Source organism: Ptychodera flava, unplaced genomic scaffold (genome assembly GCF_041260155.1).
Source record: "Ptychodera flava strain L36383 unplaced genomic scaffold, AS_Pfla_20210202 Scaffold_29__1_contigs__length_4469600_pilon, whole genome shotgun sequence".
NCBI classification, from domain to species: Eukaryota; Metazoa; Hemichordata; class Enteropneusta; family Ptychoderidae; genus Ptychodera; species Ptychodera flava.
Window position 1 is genome coordinate 4,006,306 of NW_027248351.1, and position 15,844 is coordinate 4,022,149.

Below are 15,844 nucleotides of genomic sequence, written 5' to 3' on the forward strand. Positions count from 1 at the left end.
ACAGGAAAAAGGAAACATTGTTTTCTTCCAGAACAGCTGGTACATCCACATCTGGAACAACTTACAAACTTAACAAATTACACAAGGATGATGACACAAGAGATAAAGTTAAACTGTGGTGAACTTGACTATTCCTTTCAAATCCTTACCTAACTTGACATCTTAAACTAAAATACACTGCATGGTGGACCATTTGATAAGGAATGGTGTCTGGAAGATCGATCTGCCAGGATTTTTTTACCGCATTTCAACACCAAATACAGTTTACCATATCAAATGCTTACTAAATCACCACATTATATACTCTTAGTTCCAGTAGGTATAAAATTACCCCCCCCCCAAAATCTTAAAAATACAAAATGAAAGATATCCCAGTAAAACTGACAGTTTCGCAAAGTTGCCCCTAAATTCAAAATTCCCGATTTCAACCTTATTTCAATATATCTTATTGACAAAAACCCTAAGGACCGGTTTACTAAATATCAAAGCAATCAGACTGGTAAATTTTGAGAAACAAATTTTTTGACCAAAATGAGAAAAATTGCCCCCCCCCCCAAAAAAAATACAAAACTGCAGATTTCATCCTAATTTTAAATATATCCAATTAACATAAACCCTAGGAACCTGTACACTAGATATCAAAGCTACCAGATCAGAAGTTTTAGGAGAAAAAATTTTGACCAAAAAAGGCAAAAATTGCCTGTAAAAAATAAGAAAAAATTGCCAGTTTCAACATACCTTCAATACATTATATTGAGATTAATCTTAGATACCTGTATACAAATACATGTATCAAAGCTATCAAATCAGCAGTTTTGGATTAAATTTTTTTTTATCAAAAATTGAGAAAATTGCCCCAAAATTACAAATATAACTATATCAATAGAATTTGTACAAGCATGACTGAGGTCATTCTGAGGAACATGAATATTAAGTTTAATAGCAATCAGACGAGCGATTTCAGAGAACAAGATTTTTTGACTAAAAGGGAAAAAATACCCTAAAAATACAAACATGAAAATTTCATCCCAATTTTTGCGCACATAATTAGGAATACCTAAAGAAATCTGCATACCAAGTTTCAACCAAATCTGACCAATGCTTACTGAGTTTTAGCCATTTGCAGGATTTTTCCTTTTTTCCCCTCATTTGCATATTTTGGCACTGACATGTTCATTGAACAAATTCACATCTCCACCCCTAGGTGCACCTGTACACCAAATACTAAGACAGTAGGTGCTACGGTTTAGGAGTTTTTGATGTGGACGGACTAACAGACATACATACATACTTACATACATACACACAGACGCCATTTTGCCACCTTATACGAAACCTCCCATTTGCATATATACATATGCATATATGGGAGCGTAAAAATGTATAAAGGTGTACAGGGACCATGTTCAAATTTAGCCATTGCTACAATGGAAAGGGGAGATCTAGCTAATCACCAGAATCATAGAGTTTATGGGGTAACGCCAGGTGACACAAAAAATAATGCACCACTACAGGGCCATAACTTTACTTTAGTTAAACGATTAGAAATAATTTGTCTTCATTATTCCTCCTGGAATTAGGCAAAGAAATCAAAATAAATTATTATAAAATGAACATTATTATACGTCGTTACTTATAAATCCATAAAATAAATAAGTACCAGTGAATTATGTTTTAAATAAAACAAAAAAGCTGTGCCCTACTGTTACTGCTTGTGATAAATATAATGGTACATTGGGTAAAGAGGAGGATTGGGTTCGGATACTAGTAGAATTAATTTCAGCACATAAAATTAATTTGAAGGCATAAACTTAATTCGATAAATGCATAATAAGGTAGTAATATACCGTGTATAACACTTACTTGGGATGACTGCATGAAACACAATTAAAATGCTTGAAATATTATTTCTGTTCTATGTAAAATTAATTCTAACACTAAAATTAACGGAAAACATAATTTTGACCAAAATGGCCCCAATATACATTATCTTTATTATTCTTTCCAGAATGAAGGCAAAGAAATTACAATTATTATTATTATAATTATAGAACAAATGTTAAAAGTTGTTACTTAGAAATCCATAAAATAAATAAAAAACAGTGAATTATGTTTTAACATAGACCCTCTCGAGGGTCTATGGTTTTAAATAAAAAAACTGTGGTTACCGAAATGGTTACTATGGCAACATAAAACAAAAATGAACATGGAGTTCATGCTGTTATAAATACACTTAGGAGAGCATTTGCATAGTAACTGGGATAACTTTTAATGGACTTAGGAAAAAAATTGAAATTTTAAAACGCAAATAGGTTACTATGGAAACACAGGGCAGTAAAAATGGATATCATATTTTGTCTTTCTAACCCGAAATAACCCTTTGGTATAACAATTCTGTTGATTACTGGATTTTAGATGGAATCTTTGAAAAACTGGTAATTTTTACTCCTGAATGGTTGCCATGGAAACATCTCACATTAAAATGAGTGTGATTTTTTTGTGTGTGCTAACCAGAAAAACCCTTAATATCAATTTTTACATCAATCAATAGTTCTTTAATAGGAATTGGGGAAAAGTAACATTTTCAATCCCAGAATAGTTACCATGGCAACTCAAAACATTAAAATAAGTCTGGTTTTTGTGTTCTCTCTGACCCGAACTCCCCCTGCTAGATAATTTTCATATCAATCAAAGTAACTTTTCATTGGATATTAGAAAAACTAAAATTTTCAACCCCTAAAATGGTTAACCATGGAAACATGGGAAATCGTGAAATCGATATCATATTTGGTCTTTTCGATCCAAAATACCCTTATGGAAATTTTCACATGAACCTATTATTATTCGCGTTATTATTTCTATATAATACTTATTTTAATTATTATTATTATAATCATTATTATTATTATTGTTATTATTATTATTATTATTATTATTATCATTATTATTATTATTACAAGTTTAGGGGCTATAAGTATTATATTGAAATCTAATAGTTCTTTGAAGCTCTGGGAATTCTGAAAAAAGAGGTTTTCGAATGCAGGCCATCGTGGCAGTCGTGGGCGCGCACAAAACAAGGCAAAGCGACTGTTGAAAGTCTATGCCACTGTATTTGCTGCAAATATACCTTCAGGCAAGCGCACTCGTTTGCCAGTGTAGTCTGCCAATATTAGCATGCGCGTGAATATGCAGTCTGTACACTACGTCTCGTGCTATAATCTTGTCGTTGAGCTTTGCATGTTGACAAAAACTGGAATTACTGCAGAGAATACTTTTCAGACATCACAAGTGAGTCCCTAAGGTAACAAGTAGGAGGTTTGGGAATCCTTTCAGAAAGTTCACGCCGCCTGTGGCCATTTTGTGGAGTATAAGCTTATACGTACCTGGAGCGACGGCATACAGTTTTTTTACTGTACATATTGCCAAATAATATGCGATAGAATTCTGTGTTTCACGTCGTTCAATTATTTAGATGGAAATGCCGGCCTTCTCCAAACTTTGAAAAAATCATGGTGACAGACTTTGGAATGCTAACTCTTGTATAACAATGGCGTATTTAATTAGAAGACAATTTTAATATCAATCAAAGTAACTTTTCATTGGATATTAGAAAAACTGAAAATTTCAACCCTAAAATGGTTACCATGGAAACATTGGGCAGTGATATCGATATCATATTTGGTCTTTTCGACCCAAAATACCCTTATGGTGAAATTTTCACGAAATTGAACCTGTTATTATTCACGTTATTATTTCTATATAATACTTATATTAATTATTATTATTATTATTATTATTATTATTATTATTATTATTATTATTATTATTACAAGTTTAGGGGCTATAAGTATTATATAGAAATGTAATAACACTAGTTCATTGAAGCTCTGGGAATTCTGAAAAAGAGGTGTTGTTTATTTTAATTTTGTCAAAAGGGGTGACTTCTGATTGTTGTACGTGCAGCGCAGAATTATACATAATACTGTACGGAGAGAGGGATATCATTAAGCCAAGGAGTAATTAAATGCTTGTCGGAAAAGTGACACTAAGCAGTTTAAAGCGATACCCAGCAGGCACAGACTTTTAACTTGTGTGCGAACCTTATGGATACACATTCAATCGGAAGCCACAGAACAGCGCCACAAACGGCAAAAATTAGAGAGGCACCTTTTTCATCATATAGGCAGAAATCAATGTATTATTGCCTTATTTGTATTGTACGGTGATTGTGTTAACAGCACAATGGCAAATTAAGTGTAATGTTATTGAAAATTGCTTCAAACCATAACATAAATGATCAAAACAGACACGTGCATATAGAATAAAACATTTTTTTTATTTCTTGAAGTGACAAGACTCAAATAAATTACATGTACCGGTAACAAAGTTTCGGGCAAACATCTTTTACAAACTCTCTGAATATCAAAAGTAACTTATCCCACAAAGTTGCATTTTAAAAAAGGGACAAATAAAGAGCTAAACAAAAAATATAGGAACGAAAAGGAAAGGTACAAAGAAACTGAAAAATACAAATTGAAATGATCAAATACCTTTATTTTAAATACAATCTGAAAAAATACAAACAAAATTAAAAAATGAGAAATACTTGAAATCAAATGGACACCTGCAACTTCCAGGGTCGTTGTATTCTGTAAATAGATAAGCAAAACAAGGTTATTTACATCTGTACTTGTTAGTATATATACTAAATCATAATGAAAGCATTTAGAAGTATTTCATTCTTATTTTCATGCTAAAAATTTAACTTTTCCTATGATATTTCATGTAAGATAAAACTGAAGGAAGTTTCATTTGAACATGTGAAAACATCCTAAAATGGTAAGTTTACATTTAATTCATCATTACATATACTGGACTCACCATAAAGATGACTTTTCAAGCATCAATTTTAAATTGAACAAGTCGTTGATGACACAGTCCCCACTTGTTCATTGGTACTTTAATTACAAGTCCTCAGAGAGGATAGAGTCCTCTTCATTAATTAGGTCTATGATAAAAATACTGTGATACAGATGGCGCTAAATGGCCAAGAATGAGTTCCACGGTGGTGAAACATAAAACCAATGTAGGCCGCCATCCTAATTACAAAAGGTCATTAAATGAGTCAATTAGTAATGAATCAACAGGATGTTGCCGAACATTTTTGCATACTATCCTAACACTAATAGATTATCACCGGTACCATATTTCATAAAGTTTGATGCAGTATTTACAAACTATGAGATCAACATCTGTACCGAGTTTCATCAAATTTGACGCAGTATTTGTGGATATATAACTCTAATTAGGAAAGTTCATAAATAAGCAATTACAAATTAATTAAAATGACACTGATAAATGCCTTTTTCATTGTTAAAGCAATGTAAGCTTAACATCTGTACCAAGTTTCATGAAATCTGATGCAGTATTTCTCGACATATCAGTCTAATTATGAAACTTAGGTAATTGACATGATACTGCTACATGCCGTTCAACAAATCGATGTGCATATGTATGACATAGGTCAATGTCCTAATACCAACTTTGAATGATACTGGTGGAAAGATGTCTGAGTTATGGCTCTGTACATGAAAATATCGTAACAAAATGGCCGCCATGCAGCCATATTTAATCTTACTGTCTAAAAAATCTATGGTATGACATAAGTCAATGTCCATGTACCAACTTTGAATAAAATCGGTTGAGACTTGCCAGAGTTAGGGCTTCGACATGAAAAAAAAAACATAACAAAATGGCCGCATGTGGTCATATTGGATCATATCGTGAAACAAATCGACATACATATGTATAACATGAGTCAATGTCCTTGTAACAACTTTGAATAAAATCGGTTGAGATATGATTGAGTAATTGCTCCGTACATGAAAAAATTGTAACAAAATGGTGGCATGGCAGCCATATCGACGTGCATATGTATGACATAGGTCAAAGTCCTTGTACAAAGTTTGAATAAAATCCATTTAGACGGGCCTGAGTTATGGCTAAGGACATGAAAAAATTGTAACAAAATGGCTGCCATGCGGCCATATTGGATCATATCACGAAACAAATTGACATGCATATGTATGACATAGGTCAATGTCCTTGTACCGACTTTGAATAAAATCGGTTGAGATATGCCTGAGTTATGGCTCCGTACATGACAAAATTGTAATAAGATTGCCACATGGCAGCCATATTGGATAATGTTGTGAAACAAATTGATGTGCATATGTATGATGAAGGTCAATGTCCTTGTACCAACTTTCAATAAAATCGGTTGAAACCTGTCTGAGTTATGGCTCTGTACATATAAATTGTAATAAAATTGCCGCACGGAGGCCATATTGGATCATATCACAAAACAAATCAATGTGCATATGTGCAGGTTGTATGGCATATCAAGTAATCCTTGTACCAAGTTTGAATGAAATCGCTCCATGTATCTCTGAGATATCTGCGTGAACGGACGGATGCATGGACGGACAAACGCACACACTGACACACGCACGGACATGACCAAACCTATAAGTCCCCCGGACGGTATCTGTGGGGACTAAAAATACAAGCATCAATTTAGTAAAAATATGATTCATAGAAAGAACCAGATTTCAATGTTTTTATTTACATATTGGTTTGTTATTGACTTAATTAATTTGTTCTTTACATGTTATTTTATCATGATTTATCTTTACTTTTATCACTATGGCCATCATTATTTCACGTTGCTTATTTGGTTCTGTATGAACCCCTTTGTGTTTTTGGCACTTTCACATGACTTGGATTGGTCATCACATTGTGCTCCCTTACCATAAGTTCTAATTTCTTTAAACCATTATGGCTAGGTACTTTACTATACCGGTCCATTCCCTTCCTAATATCATGATGGATACTCTCTACACCGTTCTGTGAGGAAACCAAAGCCAAACCCTGTGTTTTCAATCTGAGGGATGACATGATCTTCTAACATATGCATTTTGGGGGGTACACTTTCATTAGGAAAGTGTTCTCTGTAATATGTAATTAAATGTGATATGTTTGAACTGAGAATGCTAATATATTCATCTGACATTCTATTGCTTGTACTCTAAAGATTATGGCAGGCTGCAAATTTTGAAAATATTGGCTTATACAGGCCACAAATGTGTGCAGCCTGTTCATTCAGCTATGGGCATATTCTTGCTGTGGTCCTGATGACGCTCTTGCACAACGTGTGAATGTTTTCTTCCTGAAACACAAAAAATAAAAAAGGATATGATAACTTTCTTCAAAGAAGCAAACAGAGTTGTTTCACTGAAAGTAGGTCAAAATAATGTAGACGAAATACATCTTCTGTAGTATATATATAACGCACAATAAATCTGACATTGAAAGCTTGAAATCATGACAAGCAGAATACTGAACCTTTTAATGACTTTAGCAACAAAACAGTGTACAGTTGTAAAACACATACTTTACAGCACTTGTTCACATGATTTCTGATGAATGCCTGCCCGTGGTGAGAATGACGTCCAACACCAAATGACTGCAGAGCTTGGTCAATACCGCAGACTACAAAACCACATTGTTTTGGCAGTTTCGCTTTTACGTCTGTAGCTTCAGATATCTAAGAAAACAAAGATAAACACTGTGTTGTCTGGAAAGTATTGACTGCACTACAAATGTGCACAAGCCAAAATTCTGAAAATGCAGCATAGACATGACTGTGCACTTGAGATTTACAATGTTATTGTTTATCATCACAAAAATGATCTTACTTCTGGTATCAATATGCCATTTTCAAAGATGAAGGAGACCCTCTGAGATCTCAGGTTGCTAGACAGGTTATCTGTTGGTGTTCTCACATGATACAGGAAATTTAACACCATGCTAAACAAACATTACATGTTTATTTAACATGGCAACTATTCCAGTTTGATAAAAAGTTTGACTTGGCTAGCAACTCACTGCCACTGAAATTAATTGTGTCTCACAAGATTTCAAAATTAGCACAAAATCATGTATTTTTATTTTCTTAATGTAGTATGGTCTTCTATTCATAAATACTAACCTTCCTGTCAGCTTCTTCACTGAGTTCCTGCACTTTCTCCTGGGCTTTTTTAACTTTGCCCAAGGTCATTAGTGGCGGTCTGCCATCATCTTCACTGTTGTCGTCATCATCATCATCATCGTCACAGTCATCATCAGCAAGGAGAGCCTTTTCAATACTATCAGCCAAGGTCTTAGCTTCTTCTTGGAGTTCTTTCGCTTCACACTCTATGTCTCGACTTGTTTCAACATGGCCACATATGTGTCAAATCCAGCAGGCTTCAGCACGGGTTCATCAATGTCATCATCTCTCTCCAGAGTCATGATGATCTTGATATCCAGTACTGCACAGCTAGCTTCCATCATGGTGAAAAACTTTTAAAACAAGCCAGGAATGATGTGCAACCCTGGGACTGCAACCTGTGATAAAATATAAGGGTTAGCACATGTATCTTTTACTTTTAATGTATGACAATATCTTGTAACGTTCATACCTACCTATTTATGAAGAAAACACTACATACAAATATACAACAACTAGATTGATCACAAATGCTGACATATGTGCTGGCTTCATTGTCAACTTGTTTCGCATATAGCTCACTAATAAACTTCTATTTGTGCACACCGTTATGGACATAGTGGCATGCATACATGTAGATAGGTCACAGTGTGGTCTGTTGAACTGTTCAGAGAAAGGTAAAGTGAACTGATTGAAACAGAACAGAGCTATATGTTTAGTTGGTCAATGAAAGCAAACAACATAGTGGTTTGAATTGATTAATACATACTCTGTGCAGTGGTACATTGAAAAGTGGCTTTCTGACACTATTGTAGTGCTGCATGGCATGCCTTAGGTTTCCACCAGTTGAAAGAAATTCACTGTGACATTTTCTGATATCATCAAGGGTTCTCTTCTTCATTGATGACAATGGTTGTTCCTCCTCCGGCAACTGTGCTTGTTCCTTGCTGATCACACAGCATACGCAAAAATATTTCCCTAAAATATTTCAATGTGAGGAAGACAAGGAACAAAAACTGACATAATTACTTAAAAACCTTAGTGGGTATAGACATGACTGGTGTTCATGAAGTCAATTTGATGTGCATGTGTGAACTCTTGGAGAGGATGTACCTGTAATATGCAAACTTATCAATTTAAATAAGAAATTCATGGTTACTACATTTTGCATTGCCAGTATACATATTAATACTATGTGTAAGAATTAAATTGAGAAATAAACACAAGAATTTCTACAGAGGAAAACAATCATTTGTCAATAGCTTGCAAATATTTATCAAGATCTGACCCACTGTGTACCCCTTCCTTTAAATTTATCTGACCAATCAATGTTAGCTGTGAATGTCTTAAGTCAATGAAAAACTACTACAAATTATCATAATTGTGTTCTACAGCATATCATACACAATGCATGCTGATTATTAACAGACGCACATATTGCAAACTGATAGGTCAAGGACGTACACATATAAATCATAGGTAAAACTGAAGTGTACACAATAAACTGCCTGTCCTGTCAGTGCCTCAACTTTTCTTATGTATAAATCATGGCATGCAAGTATACATTTCATACCATTTGGTCCAGACAATCCATAACTCTTGGCCAGATACTCATAATCTCCCATCATCCGTGCTAATAGTGTCTTGTCCCTGAAATAAATCAAAGTGGAATGTAAGACAATTGTCCACACCATTCTAACTTAATGCCCATGTTCTACACATCAACATGCAAGAAAACAACTTTGCCTTTTGTACTATTTAATGTAGGTATCATATTTATGTTGCATAAGTTTGGTCAGATTTGCACATTGTTTTTCAGATTTTTGGATCAGCAGTATAATGCATGTATTAAACTTGGATAACCAATATGTATGTATCTTAAGTTCCAAATATTGTACCAAAATAGATATACGGTACAATCTGTTCATTGTTTAGTAAAACACAGTATGCATGTTTAGACTTACTTCCACTTTGTGCCATCCAGTTTGTCTACCTGACCTCTGTTAACAGCTAAAGCTATTTCTAAATTGTAATAGGAATCAGGTGCTGCAAATGTACTCCAAATCACTGTATTATCTGCTACATTTGGATTACTGATGTTAGCACTTGGTAAACCATTCTCATGGTTCCCTGACCCTTGTCCCCACCTAACTTTATCCAAATTTCACTGGTAGGTATTGTACCATGCCAGGTAAGTTTGCTAGACCTGAAGACAGATATGAACAAGATGCAAAAACAACAGTAACACATATATTCAGTAATATGTGATAACAAGATTACTTATCCACAGTCTTTCTCTACATGATCATAATAGAGTTTGCACACAATCCCAAAAGTCTGACTGCAAGCCTGCTGTCCCAATATTAATACTCATGTGCTTCTATAAGAGCATATAAGAAAAATCTAGAACTTTTATTGACATGCTAATTACTGTTCTAAAATTCTCTCTCTTACACAACTAATTAAATTTCCAGAAAATTCCAAACATGACCAATTAAATTCATGGTTGTGAGGTCAAGAAGGACAGTGACCTTGATGAGTGTGGGGAAAATGACCTGCATAACATACCTCACTTCCAATATTCACATGCCATGCCTTGAAGTAACGCCGTAATTTCCTCTTGGCAGCCCATGTTGTTCCCATAGCAACTTTCAAGTGAAGGCCAGCACTGGAGGTATGTCAGGAGTGAGTCCCAAGATCTGGAGGATTTTCCTTCTTGTCCTTTTGTTGGTGTCTCACCTCTCACCTCAGCTGCAGCATCGCATCACCACCACCGACAATGTCTCTCCTCTGACTTAACTGCAACACCATCTGACGTCTTGTCCTAGTGCTAGCTTCTGAGGTTGTTTTTCGTGGCTTTGGTGTATATGTTAAACACAATGGCTGAAAAAAATCACACCAAAAATTGAAAAACCAAATTTATCTTTCAAAAGTATATGTGGGTGATAAATTCATGAAATTGGACTAGCTCATTACTTGATGAAATTAATTTGTTGAACCACTACCAGGTCACACATGTACTACAAAACCAAATAAATGTTATTACAAATACAAATTATCATATTCCATGATAGCTTTATCAGAAGAATTTACTCCAAAATCTAACTGTATATTGATATGTGGGTATAGATCAGCAAGAGTAAAGCTGGTAAAAACTCACCTGGCCCTTGGTTTTAACCTTTATCAAACTATCATCACTTCTGTTTGCTTGTAGTTTTTTCTTGACAAGTGTTGTTGCCATTTCTTCATACTGTAGCAGCATATGCACCGCTGATACATTCTGCAACACAATTTCTGCGGCCTTCACTGCACATATATTGTTCTGCCTATCCCTTGATGTTTCATCATTTGATGTCTCGGTATTGATTGGGTCAGGAATGGGGACTGGAGTAGGGTGGCTTCTGAAGGGAAATGGGCTCACTGACGAGTAGCAGTGGTCTCCAGCAATGGACTGGTAAACACACCACTCCGTGTTGTGTTGCAGATCTTGCAGTGGCACAACTGACTTACAACCGACATTCCCATAATCACATGTGACTGTGGCATTTGATAGCATGTTTGAAAAAGCAATGGGGGACTTACAATAGATTCACACATAATAGAGAGACGGCACACAGGACAGGATGAAGAAACTTGCAACCACTGACACAAACATTCAGCACAAAACACATGCGGCCCATCACACAAAAGTTGTATTGTCAATCTATTATATCTTTGCAAATGGACACTCCATTTCTTCAATGAGATCATTGAACCTCTGTCTCTGCAAGGAATGAATCTTCTCATCTTTTTCCTGCCCTCTGTTTTACAGCTGCTGTTAGATTTGTACTACCATGAGTTTCACTCTGTAGTTTCCCCGTCTTTCCTGTCTCCTTGCCAGTGATACCAGAAATGTCACTGCCTTGGTATTAACTTGGTCTGCCCCTGTTTTTACTGTCTTTCTTTTTCTTTCATGCCTTACACAATGCATCAGACACCGCACATCTCCGTACTCTACAGTGTCTGGACATTTCACTACGTGTGTCCCTGGCCGACAGGTTTTGTTATTGCTTTCTGCCTGCTGCCATGAAGCAATGACTCTCTTACAGAAACAACAAAAATTGACGAGTGAACGTCAGAATGTCTTCACTAAAACTGTACTCTGAAACAATTCTTTAACTCCACGATAAAATTGGAGCATGGATAACTTGTGCCATTTATTTTCCGTGCACAAATACGACACCGGTTTTTTAGCACACGAGCATGAAATTCGAATGACATTTTCACAGTCTAGGCCAACAGACGATTGAAAAAGGCGCAAGAAAATATGCCAGTGTGTAAACAAATCCGTTACCAGGGAGACATGCGTGATGGTCCGAAAAACTATGCTCAACTGCAACGCACATATGGACGTAAATAAAAAAACCCACACGCATAAAAAATAACCCATGACAAATCACGCCATAAAATGTACAGATTAAATCACTGCGGACACGGTTAAATCGGTTTCAATCTTGTTAAAATTGATTTACTTAAAATCTGAACCTCGTAAATTACACAACACATTAATGAAAATACTTACAGACCGCCATGCTTTATGTTATCAAGTTGTCCGTGCTAAGAAACTTCTCCTGCAAATATCGCGAGGTCAAAGGTAAACTAGCGATAAACATCCAGCTATGCTGAGTATGCCACCTTGTTAATTGAGAACAGCTTTCACTATCACATTTGAATGCATTTTTTAAATGTTTATGGGTCAGAATTCGAGGAACAACACGCGCACGGCGAGCGATCGTCTCGGTATGCACACAATACGATGACCGCCATCACTGAGAGTGCGTTCGGCTGTTCGTTATTTGTTTGCTCAACCTAAGTTGCCAAGTCGGCCGCGCTGGAAGCAAAACACAGGTGACGTAGTCTGCCAGTATGAGCATGCGCAATTGAGCCTGCGAGCGCGAGAATATGTATACTGTCTCGTGCTATCATGTCGTTGAGCTATAAAATGTGTGCATGTTGACAGAAACTGGACTTACTGCAGAGAATACTTTCCAGGACATCACGTGTAAGTCTCTAAGGTACCAAGGAGGACGTTTAGGAAATCCTTTTAGAAAGTTCACGCCGCCTGTGGCCATTTTGTGGAGTATTAGCTTATACCGTAAAATACGTACCTGCACTGGCTGCAGCGTATACAGCATTTCTACTGTACAGTGCACATATTGCCAGATAATAGGCGATGGAATTTTGCGTTTCACGTCGTTCAATCATTCAGATGGAAATACCGCCCTTCTCAAAACTTTGGTTAAAAAAGATGACAGGTTTGGAATGCTAACTCTGTCAGATCTTGTATATCAAGAATGACGTAATTTAATGAGAAGACATTTGTATTCGAGCACGGCTACAGTTTTTGATTCGAAAACTCTCATCATGGACCGTGGTTGTATTCAACAATCGAGAGGGTTAGGTGAGTCGAACTTTTTCCTATGTCCATGTAGCACTTGTGCAAAAATAACAGAATCCACAGGCCTATAGCGAATCAATAAATGCGTTTTTCACCAAGCTGAAAGGTTGAAAGATCTGTCCGTCACTTTGGGACGAGGTAGATAAATGCAGTCAAACCCAGCTGGGCACATAATGTGACTTTGTTCTGGAAATTACGAAGACGACAGGCCGTGCGGTGGAACTTTGCAACAAAGTTTCAATATCTGAACTGACTACTTGAATGACAGGCACAGGAAACGATGGCCAATAAAACGCATTCTCGTTGCATTTTGATAATAATGTATCAATCACAATGACACAGAAATCTAAATTACTATAACCGAAACGGGATTCCAACCCCTACACACTCACGGCAACATCGCCTAGCTGATAGGCCTCAGACAAAACCAGTCGGCCACTGCTTCCAACCCATGAAGGGTTATGTCTCCTCCGGCAGAAGGGCCGTGGCCAATTTTAGCCCTGTTACAGTATGTCTCAGTGCTGAAAAGCCCATGTTGTTGCCAGGTTGTCATGGCGACTTTTAAAATTTGCATACCATTCTGAGAGTGAACGGGTTGTTAATAGGTCACAAAACTTTTGAGTCCCACTGTCGTCCATTGTACCTGTTTCCTTGGGTATTAAAGGTGTGCAAGTATACACATCAAAAGACTAGAAAATTCACTTCATGGGCAGAATCTCGTAAAATAGCCTTTTCTTGTCTGGTTAACGAAAAAGATACCCCTGATATAAAATATGCATGGTAAATAAAAAAACCTGTGGTTACCTAAATGGTTACCGTGGCAACATGAAACAAAATGAATATGGAGTTCATGCTGTGATAAATACACTTATGAGAGCATTTGCATAGTAACTGGGATTACTTTTAATGGAATTTGGAAAACTTTGAAAGATTAAAACGCAAATATGTCACTATGGAAACACAGGGCAGTAAAAATTGATATCATGTTTTGTCTTTCTAACCCAAAATAACCCTTTGATATAATATTTCTGTTGATTACTGGATTTTTACACTGGATATTTGGTCTTTCTAACCCAAAATATCCCTTTGATATAACATATTCTGTTGGTTACTGGATTTTAGGTGGAATCTTTGAAAAACTGGTAATTTTTATTCCTGAATGGTTACCATGGAAACATCTCACATTAAAATGAGTGTGATTGTTTAGGTGTGCTAACAAGAAAAACCCTTATTATGATTTTTTACATGAATCAATAGTCCTTAATAGGAATTAGTGAAAGAGTAACATTTTCAGTCCCAGAATAGTTACCATGGCAACTCGAAACATTAAGATAAGTCTGGTTTTTGTGTTCTCTGACCCAAACTCCCCCACTAGGTAATTTTCATATCAATCAAAGTAACTTTTCATGGGATATTAGCAAAACTGAAATTTTCAACCCCTAAAATGGTTACCATGGAAACATGGGGCAGTGAAATCGATATCATATTTGGTCTTTTCGACCCAAAATACCCTTATGGTGAAATTTTCACGGAAATTGAACCTATTATTATTCGCGTTATTATTTCTATATAATACTTATATTAATTATTATTATAACAAGTTAAGGGGCTATAAGTATTATATAGAAATCTAATAACAGTTCATTGAAGCTGTGGGAATTCTGAAAAAGAGGTGTTGTTTATTTTAATTTTGTCAATAGGGGTGACTTCTAATTGTCGTACGTGCAGCGCAGAATTATGCATCATACTGTACGGAGAGAGGAGGGATATCATTGAAGCAAAAGGGTAATGCTTGTTGAAAAAGTGACACTAAGCAGTTTAAGCGATACCAGCAGGTATTGACGCGAATTGTGACGCTATCCGAGGGTCTGGACGTTCTTGCAAGCGACCGGTCGGATATCAGCCTGATCCGGATACTTTATGGAACTCCACACATCCGTTAATCAAAAAAAAATGACAAGTACCATAGGCAAATTAAATGAAAAATGAAAAATAAAAACATACCGCGTATTAATAGGTCTACCAGCTAGTATGTATTCTCTCCGCCCACTTAGATAGGTGTTTATTTTGACGTCACTACCCTTGTGAATATTCATATACTTGCTAAAACCGAATTTCGCTGTCTGGCACCTCACATGCACAGCGACACGTGACAGGCCCATCGTTGCGTGGGTGCGCGCGCGCACAAAACAAGGCACAGCGCTAACGACTGTGGAGAGTCTATGCCAGTGCAGCTGACAATATGAGCATGCGCAATTGAGTGTACGTATATGCGCGTGAACGTGCAGTCTGGAACTTCTTCGTCTCGTGCGAGTCGTTGAGCTTTAAAATGTTGTGCAAGTTGACAGAAACTGGAA

The 15,844-nt window shown here is 36.2% G+C and overlaps 1 protein-coding gene across 2 annotated transcripts; it reads right to left on the reverse strand.

Annotated features, from left to right (window-relative positions):
• Window positions 1–8,050: 8,050 nt before the first annotated feature.
• Window positions 8,051–12,879, reverse strand: LOC139127167 (uncharacterized). 2 transcript variants are annotated; one of them, XM_070693082.1, is made up of 5 exons: window positions 11,211–12,879; window positions 10,619–10,933; window positions 9,624–9,700; window positions 8,820–9,028; window positions 8,051–8,448 (listed from the first exon to the last, which is right to left on the reverse strand). In XM_070693082.1, the coding sequence occupies exons 1-2, from the start codon at window positions 11,604–11,606 to the stop codon at window positions 10,793–10,795; spliced, it is 537 nt and encodes a 178-aa protein (XP_070549183.1). In that variant the 5' UTR covers window positions 11,607–12,879; the 3' UTR covers window positions 8,051–8,448; window positions 8,820–9,028; window positions 9,624–9,700; window positions 10,619–10,792. The 2 variants fall into 2 exon arrangements, 1 of the variants encoding a protein (XP_070549183.1); XR_011550937.1 differs by lacking the exon at window positions 11,211–12,879 and adding an exon at window positions 10,015–10,256 and having other exon boundaries at window positions 8,267–8,448; window positions 10,619–10,711.
• Window positions 12,880–15,844: the final 2,965 nt, after the last annotated feature.

Bases quoted from the DNA above. Each gene is read 5' to 3' on its own strand.
- LOC139127167 (XM_070693082.1), bottom strand. From the start codon at position 11,606: ATGCTATCAAATGCCACAGTCACATGTGATTATGGGAATGTCGGTTGT. The intron at 10,934-11,210 runs GTGAGTTTTTAC...GATTTTTTTCAG, and splicing joins AGGTTAAAACCAAGGGCCAG to CCATTGTGTTTAACATATAC.